This window comes from Erigeron canadensis, chromosome 4, assembly GCF_010389155.1.
Source record: "Erigeron canadensis isolate Cc75 chromosome 4, C_canadensis_v1, whole genome shotgun sequence".
NCBI classification, from domain to species: Eukaryota; Viridiplantae; Streptophyta; class Magnoliopsida; order Asterales; family Asteraceae; genus Erigeron; species Erigeron canadensis.
This window is the reverse complement of record NC_057764.1, coordinates 37657444-37681594: the sequence shown is the minus strand read 5'-3', so window position 1 is coordinate 37681594 and position 24151 is coordinate 37657444. Positions and strand designations below refer to the sequence as shown.

The 24151-nt window shown below is 32.9% G+C and overlaps 3 protein-coding genes across 4 annotated transcripts; all 3 read right to left on the bottom strand.

The window, feature by feature from the left end:
- Positions 1-1067: 1067 nt before the first annotated feature.
- LOC122597543 (putative E3 ubiquitin-protein ligase LIN-1) lies at positions 1068-5775 on the bottom strand. Its single transcript, XM_043770125.1, has 12 exons — positions 4658-5775; positions 4391-4535; positions 3979-4293; positions 3366-3672; positions 3125-3249; positions 2712-2828; positions 2442-2591; positions 2224-2346; positions 2049-2159; positions 1828-1974; positions 1186-1434; positions 1068-1085 (listed from the first exon to the last, which is right to left on the bottom strand). Exons 1-12 carry the CDS (start codon positions 5773-5775, stop codon positions 1068-1070), a joined length of 2925 nt encoding a protein of 974 aa, XP_043626060.1.
- A 795-nt stretch (positions 5776-6570) lies between these two features.
- Positions 6571-8412, bottom strand: LOC122595667 (bark storage protein A). Its single transcript, XM_043768085.1, has 5 exons — positions 8137-8412; positions 7779-7846; positions 7433-7588; positions 7001-7258; positions 6571-6912 (listed from the first exon to the last, which is right to left on the bottom strand). Exons 1-5 carry the CDS (start codon positions 8360-8362, stop codon positions 6571-6573), a joined length of 1050 nt encoding a protein of 349 aa, XP_043624020.1. The 5' UTR covers positions 8363-8412.
- A 2195-nt stretch (positions 8413-10607) lies between these two features.
- On the bottom strand, positions 10608-17684 carry LOC122595665 (polyprotein of EF-Ts, chloroplastic). 2 transcript variants are annotated; one of them, XM_043768082.1, is made up of 7 exons: positions 17579-17684; positions 15220-16598; positions 14963-15112; positions 14487-14633; positions 13216-13431; positions 12338-13052; positions 10608-11573 (listed from the first exon to the last, which is right to left on the bottom strand). In XM_043768082.1, exons 2-7 carry the CDS (start codon positions 16505-16507, stop codon positions 10949-10951), a joined length of 3141 nt encoding a protein of 1046 aa, XP_043624017.1. In that variant the 5' UTR covers positions 16508-16598; positions 17579-17684; the 3' UTR covers positions 10608-10948. The 2 variants fall into 2 exon arrangements, with proteins under 2 accessions (XP_043624017.1, XP_043624019.1); XM_043768084.1 differs by having other exon boundaries at positions 13216-13428.
- Positions 17685-24151: the final 6467 nt, after the last annotated feature.

Below are 24151 nucleotides of genomic sequence, written 5' to 3'. Positions count from 1 at the left end.
TTACGGCTTTATTTAGCATTTTCCATAAATTGAATAACATTACATCACATTTTTTTACAGCTCAATAGTAATAAATGGTCAAACAAATTTGAGTCGTTTCAAACTATTCATTATAGTATTTTGGTAATAATAATTATTTTTGATAAATACTCGTATTATTTTTTGAGTTTTGTTAATCACAGCCCTTAGAGCTCTCAGTATTAGTTAATTTGATGCATTAAAATTTGTACTTTATTTTGCAAAAATTCAAAGACGGTTATTGATATATATAAACTACTACTTTTTATGCATATAAAATAGTTTCTTTTTCATGTTCTATTTTTTCAATTCTCTTGAGTCTTGACATGCGTTTGACACTCAAAATTGAAAAAGTCAAATTTGTGATAATTCATCTTTCCATCATCTTCTAAAATTCTTCTAATAAATGATCACGATACTTAACCCAAAGACACGCTAGCTATTTTGAAGAAATTTTTTAACCAACTCAATAGCCGTATTAATGCAGTTCATTATTTTTTTCTTGAGAAACAATCTAAAGTCGACATTATTCAAAAATGTATTATTGCCATTATTATGAAGGCAAAATATAGGTCTCATGTTCCGATGGCGGAATCATATGGAACCGAAGGTTGGCCACAACATTCCCTTAAAATTTATAGAACTTTATATATATATTTTTTTAATCTTTTCTATGTATAAATTTAGTCCAAAGTTAAATTAGACGTACATAACATTTATCCGTTAACCCCCGAAACATATACTGTATAACCTTTGGACATCATTGCCTGTGCATAATGCATTAGAAAGGGTCTTGTACGTGGGTGCTGTCATGGCAAACCATTTTTTGTTTCCAGACGATTTAAGGAATATAATATGTGACTGGTAATGTAAATTCAGGTGTCACATAAAAGTTAGATGACTCAAAGTATAACTTATTTACTCCTTGACTCAAAACATGTTATGTCTATTACAATTGTACATATGTATACTAGAATCCATAACAAATTATCAAATGACAAACAGCTTTCATCTCCTTAAAAGTTATTTCAAAGTCTCCATCCTTTTTATTAGCTTATTCCCCATACCTGCAAATCAGCACAAAACAACTTCATTTAATCAACTCGAGAACAGTTACTAGACCGAAATTTTTATAAATGACTTCTAAAGAATATCATTGCAATTTACCTGAACTCTACCATCAGACGTCCCTATAACCAATACATCTTCAGTGCCGTCGAGAGCCATGCACAAAACTTTACAACTGGCCGTACCAACTTGTAGCGTTTCCTTTTTAACGAGTTTACTCTTACACCATACTTCCACTGTCCCCATTTTGCAACCGAAGTAAATAAAATCAGAACCGATCGCCATTGAACGTACTTCACTTGTTAAAGATATAGACTGGACCAAACTGTAAGTTGAAGCGTCCCATATCTTTGGGGAAATATTGAAAAGAATTATAGAAAACGTTAATTCAAGAAACATGATAAGTCCAGTTAAGCAGAACTGTAAAGATAACAATTTTAATTCGTTTTAGATATCAAGAGTTTATCTACTATGTTATGTACTTATGTTCTCAAATGGGACAATTGGGTCAGACGGTTAAATATGTCAAAACGGGTTGTAAAAGGTCCTAAGTGTGAACTCGCAACCTTGTAACTTGCAGTATGCAAAATAATTAGATTGATATTACTGTATAGTTAAGGTCATCATATTTAACACACTGATTAAAGAAGTAAGACATATAATTTTAAGCTGTAGGTTTTGACCCGCTACCGACCCACCCATTTTACCACATCCTTAATGAGCTACTCAGCTACAATATACCTTGAATGTACTTCCTTCTATAGAGGAACTGGCTGCGTATAATAAGCCATCATGAACTTGCAACACATTGACTCGATTCCCTTTTGCTAGAAGTTTTCTTGAACCATTTTGAATCGAGGTTAATGTTCCAGTAGCCAAGTCGATTTCCTGGATAGTTTTTAATTTTGATTATAATGAGATTTAAAGCAGTTAAAATGGGAAATCACAAATTAATTTGGCACCTGAATGCTATTATCCAGACACCCAGAATACAATCTACCATCTACAAGATCCAAACATTTAACATCTTTACTTGGATTCAGTAGTTTCGATTCTCCACTCCATGAGTTAACCTGTGATAGAAGTTTAAATTAAGTTGGACATGTTTTTTTCTTAAACTGTATGTTTGAATGGTACCTTGATTCCAGCCCCTTGTGGAGTAAAACACGAAATGCTGTTTGCGACTAACAGGTTGTTAACATGTTCTTTCACATCATACACTTCTTCACAGTGAACACTTCCATTGTTAATCGACCACTCCTGCTTGATCACATTAGATTAGATATAAGGATCTTTAGAATAGATTAAAGATTCTAAGAAAGTCAATTAATACGTTTATAAATATGCTATGTTACCCTGATGGTCTTATCGTGGGAGCCGCTATATAGAGTATTCCCAGATGGTACAACAATTAAGCTAGTGACTGCTTTTGCATGTTCCCGAATCTCTTGAGTAAGACGAAGAATACTACTTTTACCTTTACCTTTACTTTTACCACTCCAGATCTTCGTAGGTTCGTCCAGAATTTAAAAAAAAAAAAAGAAAAGAACTCATCATCAGTTCAATGAAAGATGATAGATTTATAGCTTGGCCTAAATCTAGTCCGATGAATAAATTAGGCTTACCTTAATCGTACCATCTGAATGACCTGAAAAGATCCTGTCTTTACGAAATACTATTGATAGAACAACTCCATTCATGCTGCAATCTTCTTGGGCTAATTCTTTATGATTCCATAGTTCCTAGCCATAAAGCTTGATTAGTTCAGACTCAGTTGTCAAAATTTTTTTTTTTTTGTATGTTTTGTTGTTTTGAGCAGGATATGGTATCTTGTTCAAATGATGATGGGTCTGTAAACTTGACCCTTTCATATTCTCACAAAGTTAATAATCACCTGTAAAGTCTGTGATAGTTTTCTTTTTAGGTACAACACAAAAATTTTTGGAAAGCTCGAGAGTTTCTACTTTTTAGATGTGAAGACAAAGACAATTACAAAACCGAAAAAGAATGGTTAACCAGCTAAAAAGAGGTAACTTACAGGACTGGATTCACACTCCTTGTGGAAAACGTTGAGTATTTCACGTGCTACGGTAGAGGATTTCTTGAATTCTCTTAGACCTTTACTGATATCCTTCATGTGGATTGTAATATCACGTAGCCCATCTGAAAAAAAAAACCCCTCAAAAAACACCAAGGTCAATTATATTCTTTGTCTGACCATTTGTTTCTCCAACTTTTTAAGAACGATAAGTTTACAGTTAAGTATAAATGGTTCTAACCAGAGTCACGGATGAAGCTGCTAAGTGCAAGCATGGAAAGGGCTTTATCGTCTGTGTCTTTTGCAGACTTAAAGATTGACACAAATCGTTTGAGAAGGCAAACTCGTGCTTTTTCTTGCACTCCCGTGTCAGGAAGCAGAGTCAGCATGTGTAAGATCCAGGTTGCGGAAACAAAACACCCGGAACATATTTCTGCGTATCTACTCTTCAATCCATCTGATAACGCCTCAAAGATAAGCCCAGACTCATGGTTCACTAACACAAATGCCATCCTTTTCTCCCATTCCTGTGCAGCTTTTTCCTCTTCCTAAAGTAGAAGGTCATATAAGTGAATCTTAATTATATCAAAGCATTTTTCCATGTCAAACTGCATAGAAAGGTAACCAACTTAATTTAGTCTAAACTACGTTTTAAGTAGAACTTAATCACAACAAAAACCACTGAAGTTTCAAAACTATTACCTAAGGTAATCTTCAAGTTAACTCATTTTCAGGTACAATAAAAAAAAGTCAAACTTGCCAAAGATAACTCAGGTCAGCTGCCACATCATTGATTGATGTGGTAGACATGTCATACTACCTTAAATCAAAAGTGTTAGAAGTAGGCGCACAACAAGTTTATACTGAAGTTGTTTACTCGGCCGTGTATGCAAATATTTTAGAAAATAGCAATGTAAAAGTACAAAACGAACCACAGTTTCTTTAACATCTCCAGGCCGCATTGCAGATCTATAGTTTTTATCAAGTCCAGCACGTTTAAGAAGAATTTTACGAACAAGAGGCTTCCCAGAATGTGTGAATCGTCCTTGAAGTTCCAAAAGTGTGTTAACAGCAGCAATTTGAGTGGCAGGAGAATCTGAATTCCTCAGACACGATATAATATTATCTATTGCTTCTTCTCTGTATATACTCATCTTTCTTGGTTCTACCTGCAATATAGTTTTCATTGTTTCAACCATTAACATTTTTACTCATATTTATATTACTAACCATGTATATAATGTTAATAGACGTAGAGAGTCAGACCAGAAGGTCGAGCTGAAGAAGGAGACCGGCAATGATTGGAATCTGTTCAGTAAGAGCTGTTTGTAGATATATGAGTAGGGTATGCATTGTACTAAAAGTACCTTCATCTTTTATGATATGGAGCACTTGATCGCTGAAAGTTCTCCTAATTACCATAAAGAAGATGCTAATCTTTTGAAATTCAATATACATATATTATAACAAATTTACATATATACACCTTTATTTGACTTACGTGAATCATATTTGTTGCAGTGAAAGCTATACCTGTTCAACTTAACTAATTCGGAGACAAAATGTACAATATCAAACCGCTCTTGACCATTGGCTTCAAGAAGACTCTCTAAAACTGGAGCAAGTTCAGCTTTATCAGCAATGATGTTCCTGCACTTTCCATCTTCTTGTATACTTCTCAAGAGTATTCTCATGGCTGCAATTCTTTCTTCTGTTGCTTTTGATTCCAAGCTCTTTATAATGGACTCTATTGCCTTACTGGAAACGAGACTTCTGATGACATCTAAAACGGCTTTATCATCGTCATTTTCAATGATCTGTGCCAATAACAACACAGAAGCTGATTTGGGATTCATACACATACTCAAAAACTCGTCTTCTCGTTTCTGAACAACACTTAGAAGCTCATTCGCCATTTCCATTATTAGAAAGGTGGAAATAGAAGATTTCAAGAAGTAAATCAACACAACAGCCTCATACAAACCTTTCTTAAAAAGGGAAACTATGCATTCCACATCTGAATAAACTCTTGTTAGGGTTGAGATCACATCATTATCTCTCGATGCCAACTCTGAAAGGAGAAAAATCGTTGCTTTTAACACACGTTTATCAACCGAGTTGAATAAAATCTCCACAAATCCATTGACAACAGATGGTTTTGCCAACATATTCTGTATCTCCACTTCCATTTTTGCTTCCTGCCAGAATCTTTCAATCTTAAGAACAGCCAATTCTGCCTTTTTCAAAACCTGTGAAGTACAAAGATCAGTGATCACAGTTCTGAGTTCATTAACAGTGCCATCGTTCGTTGCTCGGCTTATGACACTTTCGGGAGAAAATGGTTGAGGCACATGAACATACTTGTTCTCTTGATACTGATGCTCAGTGCTAGGTGTTAACTCTTTCCAATTAGCAATCAGTCTTTTGAGGACATAATTAGTTTTAGGAAGTTGAACACTGTGAAGCCTCTGGTGTGTAGTTGGGCAAGTGGAGTTTCCTCTATCGATCCATTCTTGAATAGCTTTCCGTTCATAAGTTTGACCCGTTTCTAAAGTAACCGGATCATTAAATATAAGGGTTGTAATTGGACACACAAAATCTTTAGGTGGTGTGTGTTTTCCATCATTGATCTGACTCCCATCATCTTCCATGAGAAAATCAAACCTAACACAAAAAGAAGAAAGATTCAAGAATTTAAAGAGTACTATTCTGTAATGCTCAAGTCCAACAATGGAATTATAGATGGTTTGTCATATTTAGACATTTTCATTGTCCGGGACAAGATTTTTCCTGGGAAAGTCAGTCAGAAAATAATGATAAGATTATGTTTTTCTAGTAATTATCGATTAGTATATCTGGTTCAGCATTAGAATATCTGGGATCTTTAGTCCAGCAGGAATGTTTTCTTGAAAGCCCTCAAATTAGAATCTTTATCCGGTTATATCGTCAATATATCTGTACAGGTGATTTGTGGTTATTTAAGAGCCTTTTAAGGAAAAAAGATTCAAACTCGGACAAAAGTTTTGCATTGCTGGTGTAAATATGAACTTTTTGTTTCTGCCAAGAAAAGATCAGACAAACAAAGATTAACAATATTAATTTATATGATCATTAGTTCGATATTAAACTGTTTATTTCGTATGTCTCTACATATAGTAATTAATATTCCTTTTTTAAGATACAAGCTGTACTATTTCATATTTTCTTGGCAGACAGAGGAAACTCCAAAGCCAAACCAACAAAATTGAAGTTTTCTCAAAGATTGAATATTTTCATTTAAAAGAAAATAATTTATATTACAAAGATACTTTTGTACATGATAGAAATCAATATATAACTTATACTACAAAGATACTATTGTACATGAAACAATAAAAAACAAATGTTACAAAACAAAAGTTAACAAATTTTTACAAATATTTTGTTAAAAGCTGCAAACAACTTTGTTATGAGGGCAATAACTGCATAAATTTAATCAATGTAACAACTGCATTTTGAGCAGCCAAAATTGCAAAGGTGGAAGCTTCATTAGAAACTGCAGAGCCTCCTCCAGCTAAATCCGAAAGAGCCCTTATTGCGATAAATGGAATTTTTTGTTGATGGCAAATCAAGGCAACTGCGGCACTCTCCATATCAATTGGGGTCACATTAAACTTGGTATTTAGAAACTTTCTATAAGCTTCATTGTCTATAAACATATTCGCACTCACGCCTCTCTGAACTCTTGCCACTTTTGGTATCCTGGGTAAACAAGTTGTACCGTTCACACATCTTTCTAACTTCATGCCCTGCACAATCACAAAGTACTAGTTTGAATTTTTATTTTTTTTTTCTTTTCAAAAAGGATCAAAGATCTAATAGTGGGAAGAACAGTACCTCAAGTTTCTTAGCAAGTGCAAAGTAGTTTTTGTTAACGGGCACCCAAAAGGCATGTTGTCTGGTTTCAGGGTATCCGTTGATTGGGAATACTTCTTCAGGTTGATACCAAACGTTGTTTAAAAGGTTGTCATTGATATCTGTGTGTCGTGTAAATGTGTCATTATTGTAGTCTGAAAACTTTAAATAGCCAATGTTTCTTGTGTAGTCCCCGTTGGATTCTAGAGGTAACTCGCTTTCAGGTCCTTCTCCATATCTCTATAGTGGCAAATTAGCAAAAGTAATCATTATTTGGGCCAATGCGTCGTTACATAATTCAAGATTCTAAACGATTGACTTTAGTATAGGAAAGTAGCACACGTTTGTAGCATTTAGTACTCGTAATTTTTTTATGATACTGAATGACTTGATCTGCACAATAATATTTCATACCTGCCATACCCACAAGCCTGTATGAGCCCAAAACTTGGGGATTGCTACATCACCGATTTGAAGTTCAGCGTTTGCATTTCCAGCGATACCAAAATGTAAAATTCCTTTGATGTTAAATAGACTTAACAACACTTGTGTGGTAATACCTGCGTTTAGCTACACAACAACTCATTAATTAATTAAAACACCAACCCATATGAACTTTACTAAATAAGATCGATCAAAACAAAAAAAAGACAAGAAGTTATCCATCAATCGCTTCAGTATATGGGAGAGTCTAATTGAACCCAAAAAAAAAAAAAAAAAGGAGTATGAAAAATCTGCTGTTAGATGTATGGTCACATACCATGCTTAATCCAGTCATGACGATTATGACCCTTTGATCCTCCAAGGTTCCTATCCGAAACCTTCTTCCTGTAATGATTCTTAATTTGTCAGCAACATATATATTTCAAGACTAATATATATATATATATATATATATATAGACGTATTACAGCTACTTAAACATGATTATGAATTTTTGTTATTTTTAATTAAAGCTCTTATAATTAAGGACTAATGCCAAACAAAATAACAACAACTTCATTGTAAGGCTAACAAATAAAAAAGATTACATGACAATGTATACAAGAATTACTTCATGTATCTAACGTATGCATGTGTACTTGTGCATATAACGTATTAGGCCAGCTGATCATGACCTGAAATATCAAGATACGGCCGCTTATGATTCTCAACGAAGCTTGAAGATTGTAAAAGCGGATTCATCTCAAAACTGTTAGGCACGACGATGCCTATATACGATCCAACCATGTTTACACTACGAATATCTTTCGATAAATTCTTGGAAATCATACATTCCCCTCTATTCACCATGAAACATAAACCTATTGTAAACCATGCAATAACAACTATCATGGCCCTCATATTTGTGTGTGTGTGTGTGTGTGTGTTATTATGTGTATGTGTTTAAGGTTTGCTACAAACAAAAGAATGTTGAATGATCAAAGCTTAAGTAATTGGATTTATATACTCTATGAAAATAGTCTCCAAGTATTAATTGAAGTGGATGTATATTAAAAGAGTGACATGTGAGTTTGGGCCTAAAGATTAGGGAAGTCCGTCAACATTAATACATGTGGCGGATGCTTGTTTGGCAGATTCGACTATACTAAATTATACAAGTTAAAAATAATAATAATAATAATATAAACTCGATCACGTTTATCATTATATAACTGGTTTTAATATTCAAACTTCGAAATAGGTTTTTTTTTATTTACAAGCAAATGATTTTTGACATAATTAACGTAAAGTCATGGGTGATGATCCATGATTTCATATCTACATTAATTTTTAATATGCAATATAGCCGCTACTTATATACGAACTCTGCCGGGCTGAACCACACCAAATAGGCCGGTCCAGTCGGAGCCCTAGCTCCCAATGGTCTAGTTACATCATTTCAATAAAATCCCATTAGGTCAGGATTTGAGTAAAATCAGGATATAACAAGTACATGGCTCGATTTTCCTCAAGAAAGAATATTAATTACGCTGTATATTATTCTATGATACGTAACCTTCACTAGAAGCTACAAAGGCTATTTTTCTACCGAAGAAATATCAAAATTTTGGAAATGTCTAACTGATTTGACTTTGAAAATACATTACGTACTCAAATACCCCAATGTACATGATAGAATTATATTCAAGATTATACATCTGTCGATCTCTGTATAAATAATAATCAAAAGAAAAACGTAACTTTTATCTAGATATATACTTCAATTCTGCATTTAAATCTAAAAATATAGATAGTTGAGACAGTACCATAATATTACCCTTTTTTTTTAAAACATACTATTACTTGATTTACCATATTGGTCGTACGTGAAAGTAGCTGAGTGGTAATAATGTAGTTCTCTTTTCCTTTTTTTTTTTTTTTTTTATAAATACTAGCATTGTACCCGCACGATGCGGCGGTGGCCGTGACGGCGACGGTGTGGTGGTGGAGGCGAGTGTTGGTGGTGGATGCGACGTCGAGTGTCGTAGATAATTCATATAAAAGTAATTGATTTAAAAGGTTAATGAAGATATTTTAGAAAAATAAATGATTGATAGTGTAATTTAATTATTAATGTTAAGAGAATAATGTATGTGAAAATATTTTAAAAGGTTATAGCCTTGTAGGTAAAAATATTACATAGGAGGACATTTTAGACATTTTCCCATGTAACTTTCAATATGGGGGTATTTTTTTTAATATAGAGTATAGAAGTATAGATAATACAACTTTTAGACGTCAAATAGGCATAATAACACAAATTTAGCATTTATTATAAACTAAAATCGAGTCATGAAGTAGTAGACAACTAGCATTACACAAGGCCATCTTATCCATACTTGTATATGTGAATACAAAAACAATCAAGAATTGCCTGCTAATGCTTTTTTATACGGTCCATTTGTAAACCAAATTGCTATTCTATATATTTCATTTGTAGCCCAAGTTATCTGACTATATTAACTTTAATTCAACCTTCACGACCCAACACATGTTTCTTTTAAATCAAATAGCTAGTTTGAACAGTTTTAAATATGGCTAATCATATCCCCCTAAACTATATCCACATGTATGGATATAGATATACTAGACAAATGTCCACGCGATGCAGCGGTGTGACGACGACGGTAACGGATGGTGGTGGTGGTACTAGTGTTGATATTAACATAAAAGTAATTCTTGGATGTTTAAATTAATGGAAAAAAAAAGTATTTTGAGGTTATCAAGTTATCAACTACTTAAAGTTAAAAATTTTGGAGGGAACAAATGTTTTATAATATTGTAAAGAAAAAGATAAAGATAATTAAAATGAAACACGCCTTATAAATAGAAGATCATACTATATATCATGTAAACCTATATTGTAAAGAAAAAGATAAAGATAATTAAAATGAAACACGCCTTATAAATAGAAGATCATTCTATATATCATGTAAACCTTTTTGTCAGTGCTTAGAAATGGAACTAGCCTAAACCGTGAAAATGGGATTATAGGAGAGCAATAGAAGTGTTGCACTATTCGGCAAAGCAATGGAATGCTACATCTAAATATCTAATTAGATGGTAAGCAAGAAAATTCGGTAACATATAAGTTCAATAAACAACATAAAGCAAAATTAGGATATAAACATTGATACATAGAATCAAAATATGCTGTGTGTATTTTGGATCAAAAACTATGTAGCATAAAAGTAAAAAAATAAAGTTACAATTTTTACGAGGCATGAATAGGTATTGCTGGATTTTTCTGCCAAAGAAACACTTGATAAAATTTTCTAAAACTCCCTTCAATAATAACACAAAGAGAAAAACTAGTCCTCCAACAATGCAAAAATGCAAAAGAAACCATCTGCTTTTTTCCTCAATCATCCTGCTCAAAAAAACTCATTAGACATCTCAATTTCTTTCAACTTCTTAACATCATCAAGAGCAACTCCAAGACTTTATTTATTCCGACTTTGGCTCAATTGACTCACCTAGAGTAAACCGGACAAACCTCCTAACCTTTATGTTCTCACCAATGGCTGCAACGGTTTGCTTCACAAAATCTTTTACAAGAACTGAATCATCTTTAAGAAATGGTTGTTCAAGAAGAGCAAGCTCCCCGAGCCTCTTCGCTACCCTCCCATCTACGATCTTTCCCCTTATACTCTCAGGTTTTGACAAAATATCCTCTCGTTGCATCTCAATGTCTCTCTCTTTGCTCACGATGCTCTCGGGAATATCTTCAATGGAAACATACTCGACCTTAGGGCATGCAACAACTTGCATGGCTAAATCATCGACTAATTCTTTGAATTTTTCACTTCTTCCCACGAAGTCTGTTTCACAGTTGACTTCTATTAGGACTCCTATACGGGAGTCGTGAATGTAGGACCCGATTCTACCTTCAGCCGCTAAACGGCTTGATTTCTTGTCAGCGGTTGAAAGACCTTTCTTTCTGAGATATTCTTGGGCTTTCTCAAGGTCACCTCCGGTTTCAGAAAGAGCCTTTTTGCAGTCCATCATACCTGCACCAGTTTCTTCACGTAGTTGCTTCACTAATGTTGCTGAAATTGTTGCTTTTGGAGCCCTAAAGAAAGAAAGAATCATGTCATTTCAAGTTTACGAAAGATAAAATTAAATTAGAGAGAGAGAAAGAGAATTGATTTTGGCAAAATCTGAAACAGAATCAAACTATGAACCAGAATCTAAAAAAAGTTTTGGGACAGAAAACCAAACAGAATACAAGCAGCCAGGGTTGGCTCCTTGAGTTTTGTAGGTCTGGTTGAAAAGTTCATATATTTTGACCTAAAAGTCAATTTGTACTTCTTTTCTTGAACAGATGAGTAACTAATAAAAATCACTCACCAATGCAAGCACATGTCTTAATGAATCTTTAACTGCAATAATCGGGTTGTAAATCACACTTTTTCACATGGTGCTGTGTTGAAATGGCATCTAAAGAATTTTTGGCGATATACCGTCTACTTTACACCCCAAAAATTAGAAGAGGGTGAGCAGGTTGGGTAATGCATTAAAACGGGTCATTTCTAATATAGCTGAAACAGGTTTGGCTAGGCCGACCCAAATAAATTTTATTCTTTTCCTCTTTCATTTTGAAATAGAAGTAATGTGTTATTAGAAACTACATCGTTAAAGTTATAAAAATTTCGTAAGCTCTTTATAAAGAAAGTGATTTAAGATATTTTATGCATTTGGCCCGTTTCCTTTTGAGTTAAATCTTTAGCTTTAACCAGCTGACCCATGAAGATAAAACATAACCCAAAGTGATACATTTGTTTATATATGGGTTGAAATTGCCATTTCTACATAAAAAAGAAACAATCAACTTACACATCAGCAGCGTCAACGGTTTCCATTGCTGCAGGCTTTGGCTCGGTTGTTGGTGCTGAGACCTTCTTTGCTGTAGTTTGCGCAGCAACTTCGGCAGCAAAATCTTGTGATTTCTTTTCTAACCCTTCACCAAGGTTGAACCTCACAAACCGTTTGACTTTTATGTTTTCTCCAATCGTTGCAATGGTTGACTTTATAAAATCTTTAACCACAACTTTATCATCCTTAATGTAAGCCTGCTCAAGCAATGCCAGCTCATCAAGCCTCTTCTTGATTCTTCCCTCAACAATTCTAGGCCTAAAATTCTCGGGTTTTGACAAAAGGTCTTCTTTTTGCATTTCGATTGCTTTCTCTTTCTCGATGGTCTCTGCGGGAACGTCTTCTGGAACTAAATATTGAACTTGAGGGCATGCCGCCACTTGCATTGCTAAATCATTAACTAATTCCTTAAATATGTCTCCACGTGATACAAAATCGGTCTCGCAGTTGACTTCTACGAGGACACCTATTCTGCTATCATGAATGTAGGAACCGATTCTACCTTCAGCTGTGGCCCGACTTGCTTTTTTGTCAGCACTTGCTAACCCTTTCTTCCTTAAGTACTCTTGAGCTTTGACTAAATCACCCTCGTTTTCTGCAAGTGCTTTCTTGCAGTCCATCATACCCGCACCAGTTTCTTCACGAAGCTGCTTTACAAGAGCAGGGGATATCGTGGCTGCCATAGAAAATAGAAGGTGTTACTAGGGGAGTAGGGGATAGGGGATGTTTGGATGTGCAGTTTGAACGTGATTGCCTGATATTAGATACTAAGAATCAGAGAATCAACAAAAATAGAACCAAGTACCGGAAAGGGAATATAACTTATATTAATAATTAACCTTTAGTGGCAGCCGCTTCAACTTTTTTGTCCTCAACTGGAGCCGAAATTTCAGCAGCTGTTTCAGCTTTTGCTTCTGGTTCCTCAGTTTGCTTTTCTATGACGTCATCAACTAGAGCCGGGATTTCAACAGCTCCTTCAACTTGTGCTTTCGGTTCCTCAGTTTGATTCTCTATAACTTCATCAACCGGTGTGGCCAAGGAAATTTCAGCATCTACTAGCAATGGATTACTAATTAGAGTTCCTTATCATGCATAACATGAAAATATTTAAATGAAACCTTCTCTTAAAGCCACCAGTGGAACATTAATGAGAGCAAGAAAATGATAGAAATATGCTTGTTTATTGTTTATCTATTTATTTGGCAACAACAAATTAGACAGATTATAAAAGATATTCTTTAACAAAAGTTGAAAACTTCTCGCAATTACAATAGACTAAATTGAGATCCTATCTGAAAACTGTTTCAGAAACAATTAGATTGGAATGCCTCCAGAAACATAGTGAGCTACATGATGAGAAAAGATGCTAAACTAAAACTACAATGACCATCTGTCAAAGAAGCGACTAGACTAAAGCCCGTTGAAACAGGAGCGATGGAAACCGCAGCTGAAGGAGATGACAACTTTTCTGATCCATAGAGGCCACATACTCAAGAAAAGCCTGGATGACTCGACAAGAAACCATGTCAATGATCTACACTGCAAGCAAGAAAACGAGACTACGCCTTCACAATCATGGACAACGAACCATTTGAGATTTTAAGAGAACCACGTATGAATGTGACTTGTTTATATAAAGTAAATACGTCATGCTCATTTTTGTTTTGGGCCTGGTATTTTTAAGCACCACCATTAAGAGACCATAACCAAATTCTTGTTTTGATTTGAAAAAAACGACATTATTGGTAATCAAATGCAGGACACTACACCGTATTATTATCATGTTTTTAGAATCCATAAATATATTACTACACTTGATTTCCATTTCTATTTATGGGATGATGTTACCAGTTAACGTCTGAACCAGTAACTCATTGTTCATCAAACAGAAACGAAAACAAAGTATAGCCCTTGTTTGTGGTTTTGGAAGTGCAATGCCTGAAACATCAACGAACATAAAGTTTGCTTCTTATCATGGAAATTAATCCTACATGTTACCACATTGTAACACCTCATGCATTTCAAATTACCATGGATATCACAAATACAATAATGTAACTAGAAAACTATAAAAGCTGAACATGTGTAGCTGAAGAGTAAGAGTGCAGACCTGCGGTCACAGTTTCCTCTGTTACAGGGGCCTCTACTTGATCACTTGAGCCTGTAATACTACTTTCCTCCACAAGTATCTCTACTTGCTCTTCACTGGTAACACTACCATTTACATCAGGAACGAGTTCGGTTTTTACATCCTCACCTGATCCATGAATAATTTCAGTTACCTCATCCGATAATTTCAGTTTAGGTGGATATCAGTAACAAATTGAGGTTAGAAATTATTATTTTTTTGTGATGAAAGCTCATTGCATACAAAATGTACGATAGTTCATTTTCTACTTCGGGGTACTTTCGATACAACATGTACTTTTAGAAGTATAGACCTCAAAACATTCATTTTGGAAGTATGCTCCTTGAAAAGGAAACAGAATGGAAGTATCAAGTATGTACCTTCTTTTAGATGCAGTTTACCAATTTAAAAGGTACATTAATCATGAGTATAAGTAGCAGAAAAGCGAGAGTTTAGACCTTCAATCACGTTTTCCTGGGTTACAGGAACATCTATCTGTTCGCTTGAACTCATTATACTACTTGTCTCCTCGGGTATCTCTATTTGCTCTTCGCTTGTAATGCTATCAGAAACCGGTTCAATTTTTACATCCTCCTCAGCGCCAGATGCTTTTCAAGTTAGAGTTGATCAAAAATAGATAAAATTAACTAAAGGTAACTACAATATAGTAAAGGCACATGAATAGTATAAGTAGCTGAAAAGCAAGAACTCAAACCTTCAAGTACATTTTCCTCGACTACAGGGACATCTACTTGTTCACTTGAGCTCGTGGTACTACTCGTCTCCTCTGGTATCTCTACTTGCTCTTCATTAGAAGTAACTTCGAGTTTGACTTCCCCATCAGAAACAGGTTTGACTTCAGTCTCTTCAATGGATGCTTGAGTATCGGCTTCACTAGGAACGTTTTCATTTTCTGCTTCAGGAATCTCGATTGTCTCCTCGACCTTTTCCCTGTCATCCAGAAATGAAGCAATATCTTTGTTTTTACGAAACGCTACAAGAAAAGGGTTTGTAGCTGTAAAAACTTTTCCTTGAAGCTGCGAGTCTAAAGCTTTATTATCTTCATCTTTCTTCATGGTCAGTGTTACTTGACCTCTTGCAATCCGTAAGACCCGAACTTTGACTTCTTGACCAATCTCAAGCGATGAACCAGTACCCATTATACTTCCAAACCCTTCATCAGCTTCTTCTGAGGCGGGCAAAAACCCTTCTTCCCCTTCCGGGAGATTTATAAAAGCACCTGATCTTGTAAGATTCTTTACCGTGCCCTCGAGATCTTGACCCTTCACAAACTTTGTACTTTTTCTCCCTTCGTTTTGCCTCTGGTTTGACCTCTGACCTGTTTTTCTAGGAGGCCGAGAACTCTCGCCACCACTAGCGGGCTCACTTTCACGCATGGTCAATGCTATTCGCCCCGTTTCAATGTTAGCCTCCACTAATTTTACCTTCACTTCCTGTCCAACCGAAACTACGCTTGCAACATCCTTCACATAGCCGTCACTTAAACGTGAAACGTGAACCAGCCCGTCTGTGAAAGCACCAAAGTCAACAAAAGCTCCAAATGGTTGTATCGATCTTACTTTACCCGTGAAACTTGCACCAGGGACCAATTCTTCATCTTTCACTGGTGGCATTTCACTCTTTCTAACTGGTCTTGATCTTTGTTTCATCTTATCAACAGTTGATGTCGGTTCTGATGTTTGAGATGAAACTTGCTCAGAAACAGGGGAATCTGATTGATCAGCTTGTTCCACAGCTACATCGACCTCGGTGGCTGATGGCACGCCAAATCTTGGTTTGTAGTGCGAGCCAAATGTCCTAATATGTGAAAATAATCTAAGGGATGTTGACAAAGGTAACACACAATCTTGAGCATATAGGGTTCTACTAGTAGGTCTTCGTAAACTGCAGCATTTTATCGAACCATTGATTGTTTTTGTATAAAATGTAGGCCCAGGGATGAGAGAAATACTGCTTGTCGATGAAGGGGTAACAGGTGTCATGTCGTGACTCCAAAGATGAATCAAGTTTGGTCTGGTTTAGTTCAATTGAATTAGGTCAGTAAATAGGCTAATTCTTCATCAGCTTCTTCACCTGCTAAGCAAACACAATGTGTCAGTTATCAACATCAAATTGGTCAAGTTGCGTCATACTTTATTATTCACAGGTCAAACAGATAAATTTCAAAAATTAGCTTAAACAGAAACAGGGCCAAAACGTTAAAAGTCAACCATGACATAAAAATGGATGTCCAATCTCCTAAAATGCTTATACTGTTACAAAACTCGAAGGACAGATATAGCGTTCACAAGTCAGCTCAACCCGACCCATTACGCCCATATCCAACCAACCTATTTTCCGATCCATGTTCCTTGCACATGTTTTATTTTTCTTTATATATATAGTACTACACTGCTCAAAAAGTAAGAGAGCCTCTTACTTGGAAAAGACCCTCTACCAATTCATAACAAATTATCCAAATTAAACTCCATATACAACATGTGGTCCAATTAGCAAATAAATATGTTATCTTGGATATAATAAACATTATCCTGAATACGATATGGATGTTCTTATAAGAACCAAGTTATTGAATATAGGATAAGACCTGAGTATGAATATAATTGTTTTAGCCAACAATGTACTCAAATTATGCTACACAATTAATCTATGGTGAATTCCTTCTTAGGAAAAGGATTAAAAAAATTCAACTTTTACAGTTTCCCCACAATCACACATACATTTAATCTTTACATTATATGAAAATGAATATAACTTTGTGAAATGTTATCCAATTCTACTGCAGTCAGATAAGCCATACAAAATTTCAACAAACTAACATCATCAATTAGGGATAAGGAACAATTCACAAAACTAAGTTCAAAGACTTGCCCTCCATGGGTAATCTAAAGTCCTAAACACATTAATAAATTTCACAACTTTATAACTTCATCATCAAGAATCCAAGGAAAAGATTATAAAGTTCACAACTTTACACTGACCCAGTATGTAAAAAAGATTGTTAATACTTAAATTGCATAAATTAGAGATACCCAGGTGAGAAGTAAAGTTACCCTATAAAGAAAGCAGGTATCTTTAATGGAGGTTCTGTGATATTGGTATTGGGTGACGATATATGTATCTATATTACCTGAGCAAATGAAAGGTGGGTCTTTAAACCCTTATCTCATCATCTTCAAGATTTTATTTTATCCTTTTTTTTTTAAGTCTTTTTAATCCAATTTTTAATGATTTTATACCGGCGGTGAAACTTGCGGTAACTAAAAGAATGTCCGGACAAATTTATTTTAAAATATATTAAGTATGAAATAAATTATGATTAGAATAAACCGATAATTGAAGCTAAGTTAAACCGATAATTGAAGCTAAGTTATAATAAACAGTAATGATAAATAAAAATTTTTGTAAACAAAGTTCTCTTATTACGGGGCACAAATGTTTAGATTCAACTAATTGTCTTAACACGTGTTTGATTGTCATCTTTTACACATTTTAGGCCATTTTCTATATTTTGACCTATTTTACCTTATAAAAAAAATTATGATAGCTTTATTATTTGTCGTATCTGATTTTAATAAATGAAACAAAAATATTTATCTGTAAAAATTTTCATCATTTCTCATAATGCTAGGGCCTCATATTCTCTAATACACTGTAAAGCAATGTTTTAAATCTTGCTAAATATCGGTCGGTATTATCGGTACTGGAGGGTACTTCAGTATTTTAAGCCTGATATTTTTTTGATATTTTCACTATTCAATACCGTCCGGTATTTCCGGTATTCCTAGTATTTTTTGGTATTACCTTTCCGGTATTTTCACTTTTTTAAAAGTTTATTTTTATGATACTTTAATGCTACTTTTGTTATTTGTGAACTCTAAACTTATATTTTGTAAAAAATTATTTTTGAATGAATTATAATTGTATTTTTTATTATCTTTGTTAAATTGTAACAAGTTTTGGACTTGTATGAAAAAATATAAAATAAAAAAAAATAGTCATACCGGTCAGTATTTTCAATATACCAAAAAATTGTTTAACACCAATATGATTAAAATACCATTTTATAAAACATTGAGTCAACAACTAAAATACCATTTTATAAAACATTGAGTCAAACAACTATTTCCCTGTATATTGTTTTTCCTTTATGTAAAAATGCACGATTGTTCCCTTTTCTTTTCTTTTCTTTTTCTTTTTCCATTTGTTTCTACTTTTTAACTTTTAACCCGATTACATTAAAAGGGCTAACATCTAATGGGCTTTTAACCCAATACATTAAAATAGGCAAAATACATAATGGGACTTATCATGAAAAGGTACTATATACGTCAAACCTAAAACAAAAGTAATAGCCCAAAGCTATATAACTGATCTATTTTAGCAATTGAGTAACCCGTCCAACTTGTTAAACGAGATTCGAGACACAAACAATCCATAGTCTTATTCTGTTGAGATTAGAGTTGTAAATTAATTTTTGGAACCCCGATTAACTACTCATAAAACACACTAATGCTACTTTTAATTTTTCATGGTTCTAATAGTGATATTATAAATGATAATGTCATATTTCTAGTGTTAACGACATAAGCCGGGTCACATATATTATTATTTTTTTCCTTAAAAGATAAAAACCATAGTGACAAACTTAGTAAACTAGTGTGTAAAAATAGTTAGGAGATAATATCCTCTTAACTTATTAGCCTAATAATTATAAAATGATGCCATTCAAGAAAATTAGATTATGATAGATAATTAATGAAATTCACATGTCATATATTCATAGGATTATAATAAGATTTTTAAACTAATGTTTAGGAAGATCAATCATTTTCCAAAATAGTTTGACACTTGAGTAGTTGAAAGCGTTACTATTACACGAGTTTTCTCAACAAGTACAATTTAGTTATAGTACAATAATTTTTGTGTTTAGAAAATTTTCAATCATTATACAAGTGATCACATCTAATATTTTGTTATGGCTTTTCTAACTCACGTATGACTCTAATTCAGTTCATCGGCCAGCCTGGTTACTTTGAATGAATATAAATGAACTAGGTACACTATGTATTACACAAGACGTACTATAAATTATTGACCTTATCAGTTAATATGGGACTATACCGTACATACTTTAATAAGAGTTTAATTGGATGGCTTTACCTCGTTGATTCAAATTTTAAAGAACGGTATAAACAATCAATGTATGTGTAATTCGTAGAATGTATAATCCCATGTGTGATAATTTTAACAAATGCATATCAATGTCCGTGATGAATGTATAACAAAACATGTCCCTATTTTGGGAGGAATTAGAATATATTGAAAGCCAATGGATTAGTGGCCCATTGATAAATGGTAAGATTTTAAACATTGAAGAAATTTGTTAAAGTTCGAATCTTACTTCCTACTTTTGTAGAAGTGGATTATTAGAGAATCAATAGCTTATATGCATTTGTATTTATTTATTTTACATATTCCGTTCGGTTTAGATTGATACCTTAACAATATACAATTCCCTCAAACCGAATACAATTAGACATCCCTTCCATATGCTACATGTTAGAATTGAATCACAAGGGCCAAAGGCTAACTATTCTAGCTACTCGTTCGTAGAGATCAGACTAATGGGTTGCAATACATGTCTCAGATCCACATTCGGGCCACAACTCTAGGTCGATTATACATGACAAGACATATATTTAAACAATCATATATTTACATTTACCCGAAGGCTTATATAGCCTTCGTTCGGGTAAATATTAGATCCTATTTATGATTAAAGAAGCTAGTAGTTGCTCACACAGTAGAATTTTGTTTTCACTTTACCATTGTGAAGTTAACATATCTAGAAGAGTATACTTCTCATCTTTCTTTCATAACTGGAAATCTTGAATTGTACTATAATATATTGTCATTGTGTAGCCCATATATATCTTAGTTAAATAAGCCTTGAGAACAAATGAGGTCTATATTAAACCAACTATGTTTATGTAATCGTAAGGATCTAAATCATCTACACTACATAATATTTTTTTAAAAAAAACGAGTTATATGTTACATGTTATGTTATGGAGTATAATTTAATACTTCTTAGCATACAAAATTTGAAAAAAACTAAATAAAGTTTCATATATTTTATTAGGTTCACAACATTTTTAATTAATATACTAAACTCATTGGCAATTAAAAGAAAAAAGAATTGGGCTTTCAGTGTATAATGTCAGCCCATTTAATAGCCCTTTCACAGAATCACAGATACTTTTAACTTTATTCAATATCACACGGACTATATAATACTATCTGATATATGGGCTATGATATATTGACTTTCAAGATTTCAACAGTTTGTTGTTTGTTACATAGTTTAGTACCACAGGCTTTTAATAAATAACAACTGTGTATGACAACAAAAAGGTTGTGATTTATAATCTTTTAATAGAAACTTGTGGTGAACTTATTGTTTTTTCTTCTGTAATTAATATGACACTTTGACCGAAACCACATTTCTTGCAAAGCTCGCCTCGTGGTGATTGTGGCTACATTCTTTTTTTACCATGATTATTGCTGTAATTTTATTTTTATTAATTATGGTGTATATGTATGCAATTTGGAAATATATATTCTCTGTATCTTTTAAAAAATAAAAACGACCTGTTTGATTATTATTTACTCGTAAACTATACTCCCATTGACCATTGCTTTAGTTAAAACTCACAATCCAAAGATGGATTAGTCATTGGATGACTATGGATTGGTAATAACATATTTAGTTAGTAATTACATTTCTACCGATGCTATAAGATATTACTGTATATCATTTCTTTTATGTTTTCCAGGTCGGTTATTTTAAAAACTTATCAAGGAAAAAAAAAATACTATTATTATTCCTGTGAAACTGAAGTCTCTAATTTTGTTTTAATAAATATTTCGTTTTATAAATTATTGTATGAAGTATTATCTATATAGGGTAATATCAATGTAACCACGGGTAATGTATTTTGATCTAATGGTCACACAGCATGATGGGTAAATATTTTGAATGTGACCATTAAAAAATTTGAAATTGATCACATGGATAATCGGTTTAGGCAGTGTACATTTGAGTAAAATGTTTGTTTTTTTCCCAATAGCATGAACAAGAAAAACCTTATCAGTTTACTCATTTATCAATCGTTGTTAAATGTATACAACCTTTAAAATTACTCCTAAAAAAGTGCTACTACAAAATTAAGCTACAGAGGAATAATTCTTTCTTGACTTTTTTTACCATTACATCAAAGAGAAAGTTAGAAGGAAAGTTGAATTGGTAGAGGATAACATAGTTAAAACATTCGTCGTTGCTAAAAATTGATGGTATATAGTGTACGGATCACTGCCCGTATTAATATGGATCATGACGAGAGAAATATTGAATTGTATAGGTGTTAAGTGTATGTGGAAATATAAATTTTTTATTTTAAAAATAGAATACTTTTATAGTAAAAAATAAAATATAAATTTTTTATTTTTTATTTTAAAAATAGAATACTTTTATAGTAAGAAATAAGAACAACCAAGTCTCAAATCCTATGCAAATTATTCAAAGAAACCCATGCCTTTTATTGTTCATTTATTATGTAAGATTATCGTTGAATACAAAAGTTATTAGGGATTGCTAAAATGCTAACCGTGATCGGGATCATTGGTTAATAATGCATTTAACTTTTAGAAAAAGTAAATGACTTTAATAAACTTAAATTCTCTTAAATTATAAAAATATTTCATATAAAATTGATAATTATCAAGTTGAATTAATGAGTAGTTTCTAATTATTTTGAAGAATTGAGTTCATTAAATATATAACTTTTAACGAACAACTAATATCATGTCAGATATTCCGTATGTAACACCCTAGTAGCTAAAGGTATACACCAACTGGTCTGGCCTAGACAAATGAAACCTCTATCTCAATTAATTTCATGTTCCAGGGAAACCCACTAACTCGTCTCCTCATTAGCAATCCCAAATTATTATGTGTAATGTGTTGGAATCATTTAAAAAAAAAAAATTTATTTATTCACACTTTCTTCAAAGAAGCGTGAAGAAATTTCTTAATTTATTCACGTTTAAAAATGTTTAAAAAGTATACACATATAGAAGTGTGAAAATTTTTGAAAAATTATAATCTTTTCACACTTATATACGTGGAAAGAAAAAATTCACACATAAAAGTGTGAACAAATGTTAAATATATTCACACTTAAAAGTGTGAAAGTCAAATTGTAACACCTAATTTCTCCACACCTTCCTTGTGTGAAGAAATTTGGTGTTACAAATTATTCATTACACTTCTAAATGTGAACAATTGATATAGTTTTACATATGTGAACCTTTTTTTTCTCACATATATAAGTGTGAAAAATGTTATGATTTTTCAAATTTCTTCACACTTTTAAATATGAATACTTAATAAAAAATTTTAACTGTGAACAAATTAAAAAAAAATCACATTTATTTAAAGTAAATGGAAATAAATGACATTTTTATTGTAGTGAATAAAAGAAAATATAGATCCATGAATTTATTACGACAAAATAATACAGGAATAGTTAAATTTAAGGCGTCCATGCCCAAAGTATGTGCGTACTTCTGACAAGGAAGATTTACAAATGTCAGATAAAATATAATAGTACACAAGCTAAAAATGTTAAAGATAAAGACGTACAATATCTTTTGATGTCTTGTGAGGATTATTGCATCTTCTTTTATGTTAGTATATTAAATTAAAATCAAGAGTATTTTATTTATCAATCAACTTACTCATGAGTCATGCCTAGCAAATAAACTTTACAATATTGCTTTTGTTTTCTATTATAATGATATGATGTCTACACAATTAAACAATGAACTTTAAATTGCATTTCTATGTTACTTGATTCTAGAAGAAACAATATCTCTATATTAAAACATTATTGTTTATATTCCACCGATGTTTTTTTATGAAATATAAAGATGGCATATTAGTATAAGTTTGATTATCAAGGGTAAAATTACATATAAGATAATAATGATTGATAATAATAAATTAATAATAATATGTTTTTGTTGCTACGGAGGTTTACCCACGATGATTCCGAACTATTGGCAAAATAGGTGATTGTTTTGGGATGAGTTGGCTCGCATAGCATGTCGAATACCAATGTTAATTACTTAATTGGAAAAAATATACACTTTTTTTCCTTACCTCAAATACTCTTTTCCTTAGCTTGTTCATTTTCTTTGACCCTCAAAGTATTAAAATATATGTATAATTTTGACGGCGAAATTTTTATAAGTTCTCGAGAATAAATAATGACGATGCTTTGTTATCTAACACAATTTATAATTCTTTACTAGTTTTACACATGGTTGGTTGGTAGGAGTTTTTATTAATTATCATTGCTTATCGTTTTAGCTTATTTCACTTGATTAAGTTGAAAACAAACCAATTACATCGCTAGAGCATCTTCAAATAATGCGGGTGAGACTCCTCGCATTTTCGAACGCCCATATAACTCATGGCATGTATTAAAAAGAAATTAACTTTGTTGTTTTCCAAAATGTGAACCCATTTTAATACTACTAATAAAAAATTTTTTTCTTTT

Bases quoted from the DNA above. Each gene is read 5' to 3' on its own strand.
- LOC122597543 (XM_043770125.1), bottom strand. From the start codon at position 5,775: ATGGAAGATGATGGGAGTCAGATCAATGATGGAAAACACACACCACCT. The intron at 2,592-2,711 runs GTAAGCCTAATT...GAACCTACGAAG, and splicing joins ATTCAGATGGTACGATTAAG to ATCTGGAGTGGTAAAAGTAA. The intron at 1,435-1,827 runs GTATATTGTAGC...ATTTCCCCAAAG, and splicing joins TAGAAGGAAGTACATTCAAG to ATATGGGACGCTTCAACTTA.
- LOC122595667 (XM_043768085.1), bottom strand. From the start codon at position 8,362: ATGAGGGCCATGATAGTTGTTATTGCATGGTTTACAATAGGTTTATGT. The intron at 7,847-8,136 runs GTCATGATCAGC...GAATCATTACAG, and splicing joins GCCGTATCTTGATATTTCAG to GAAGAAGGTTTCGGATAGGA. The intron at 7,589-7,778 runs GTATGTGACCAT...GTTGTTGTGTAG, and splicing joins TCATGACTGGATTAAGCATG to CTAAACGCAGGTATTACCAC.
- LOC122595665 (XM_043768082.1), bottom strand. From the start codon at position 16,507: ATGACACCTGTTACCCCTTCATCGACAAGCAGTATTTCTCTCATCCCT. The intron at 13,432-14,486 runs GTCTGCACTCTT...ATCCATTGCTAG, and splicing joins AGAGGAAACTGTGACCGCAG to TAGATGCTGAAATTTCCTTG. The intron at 13,053-13,215 runs GTTAATTATTAA...TTTCTATGGCAG, and splicing joins TGAAGCGGCTGCCACTAAAG to CCACGATATCCCCTGCTCTT.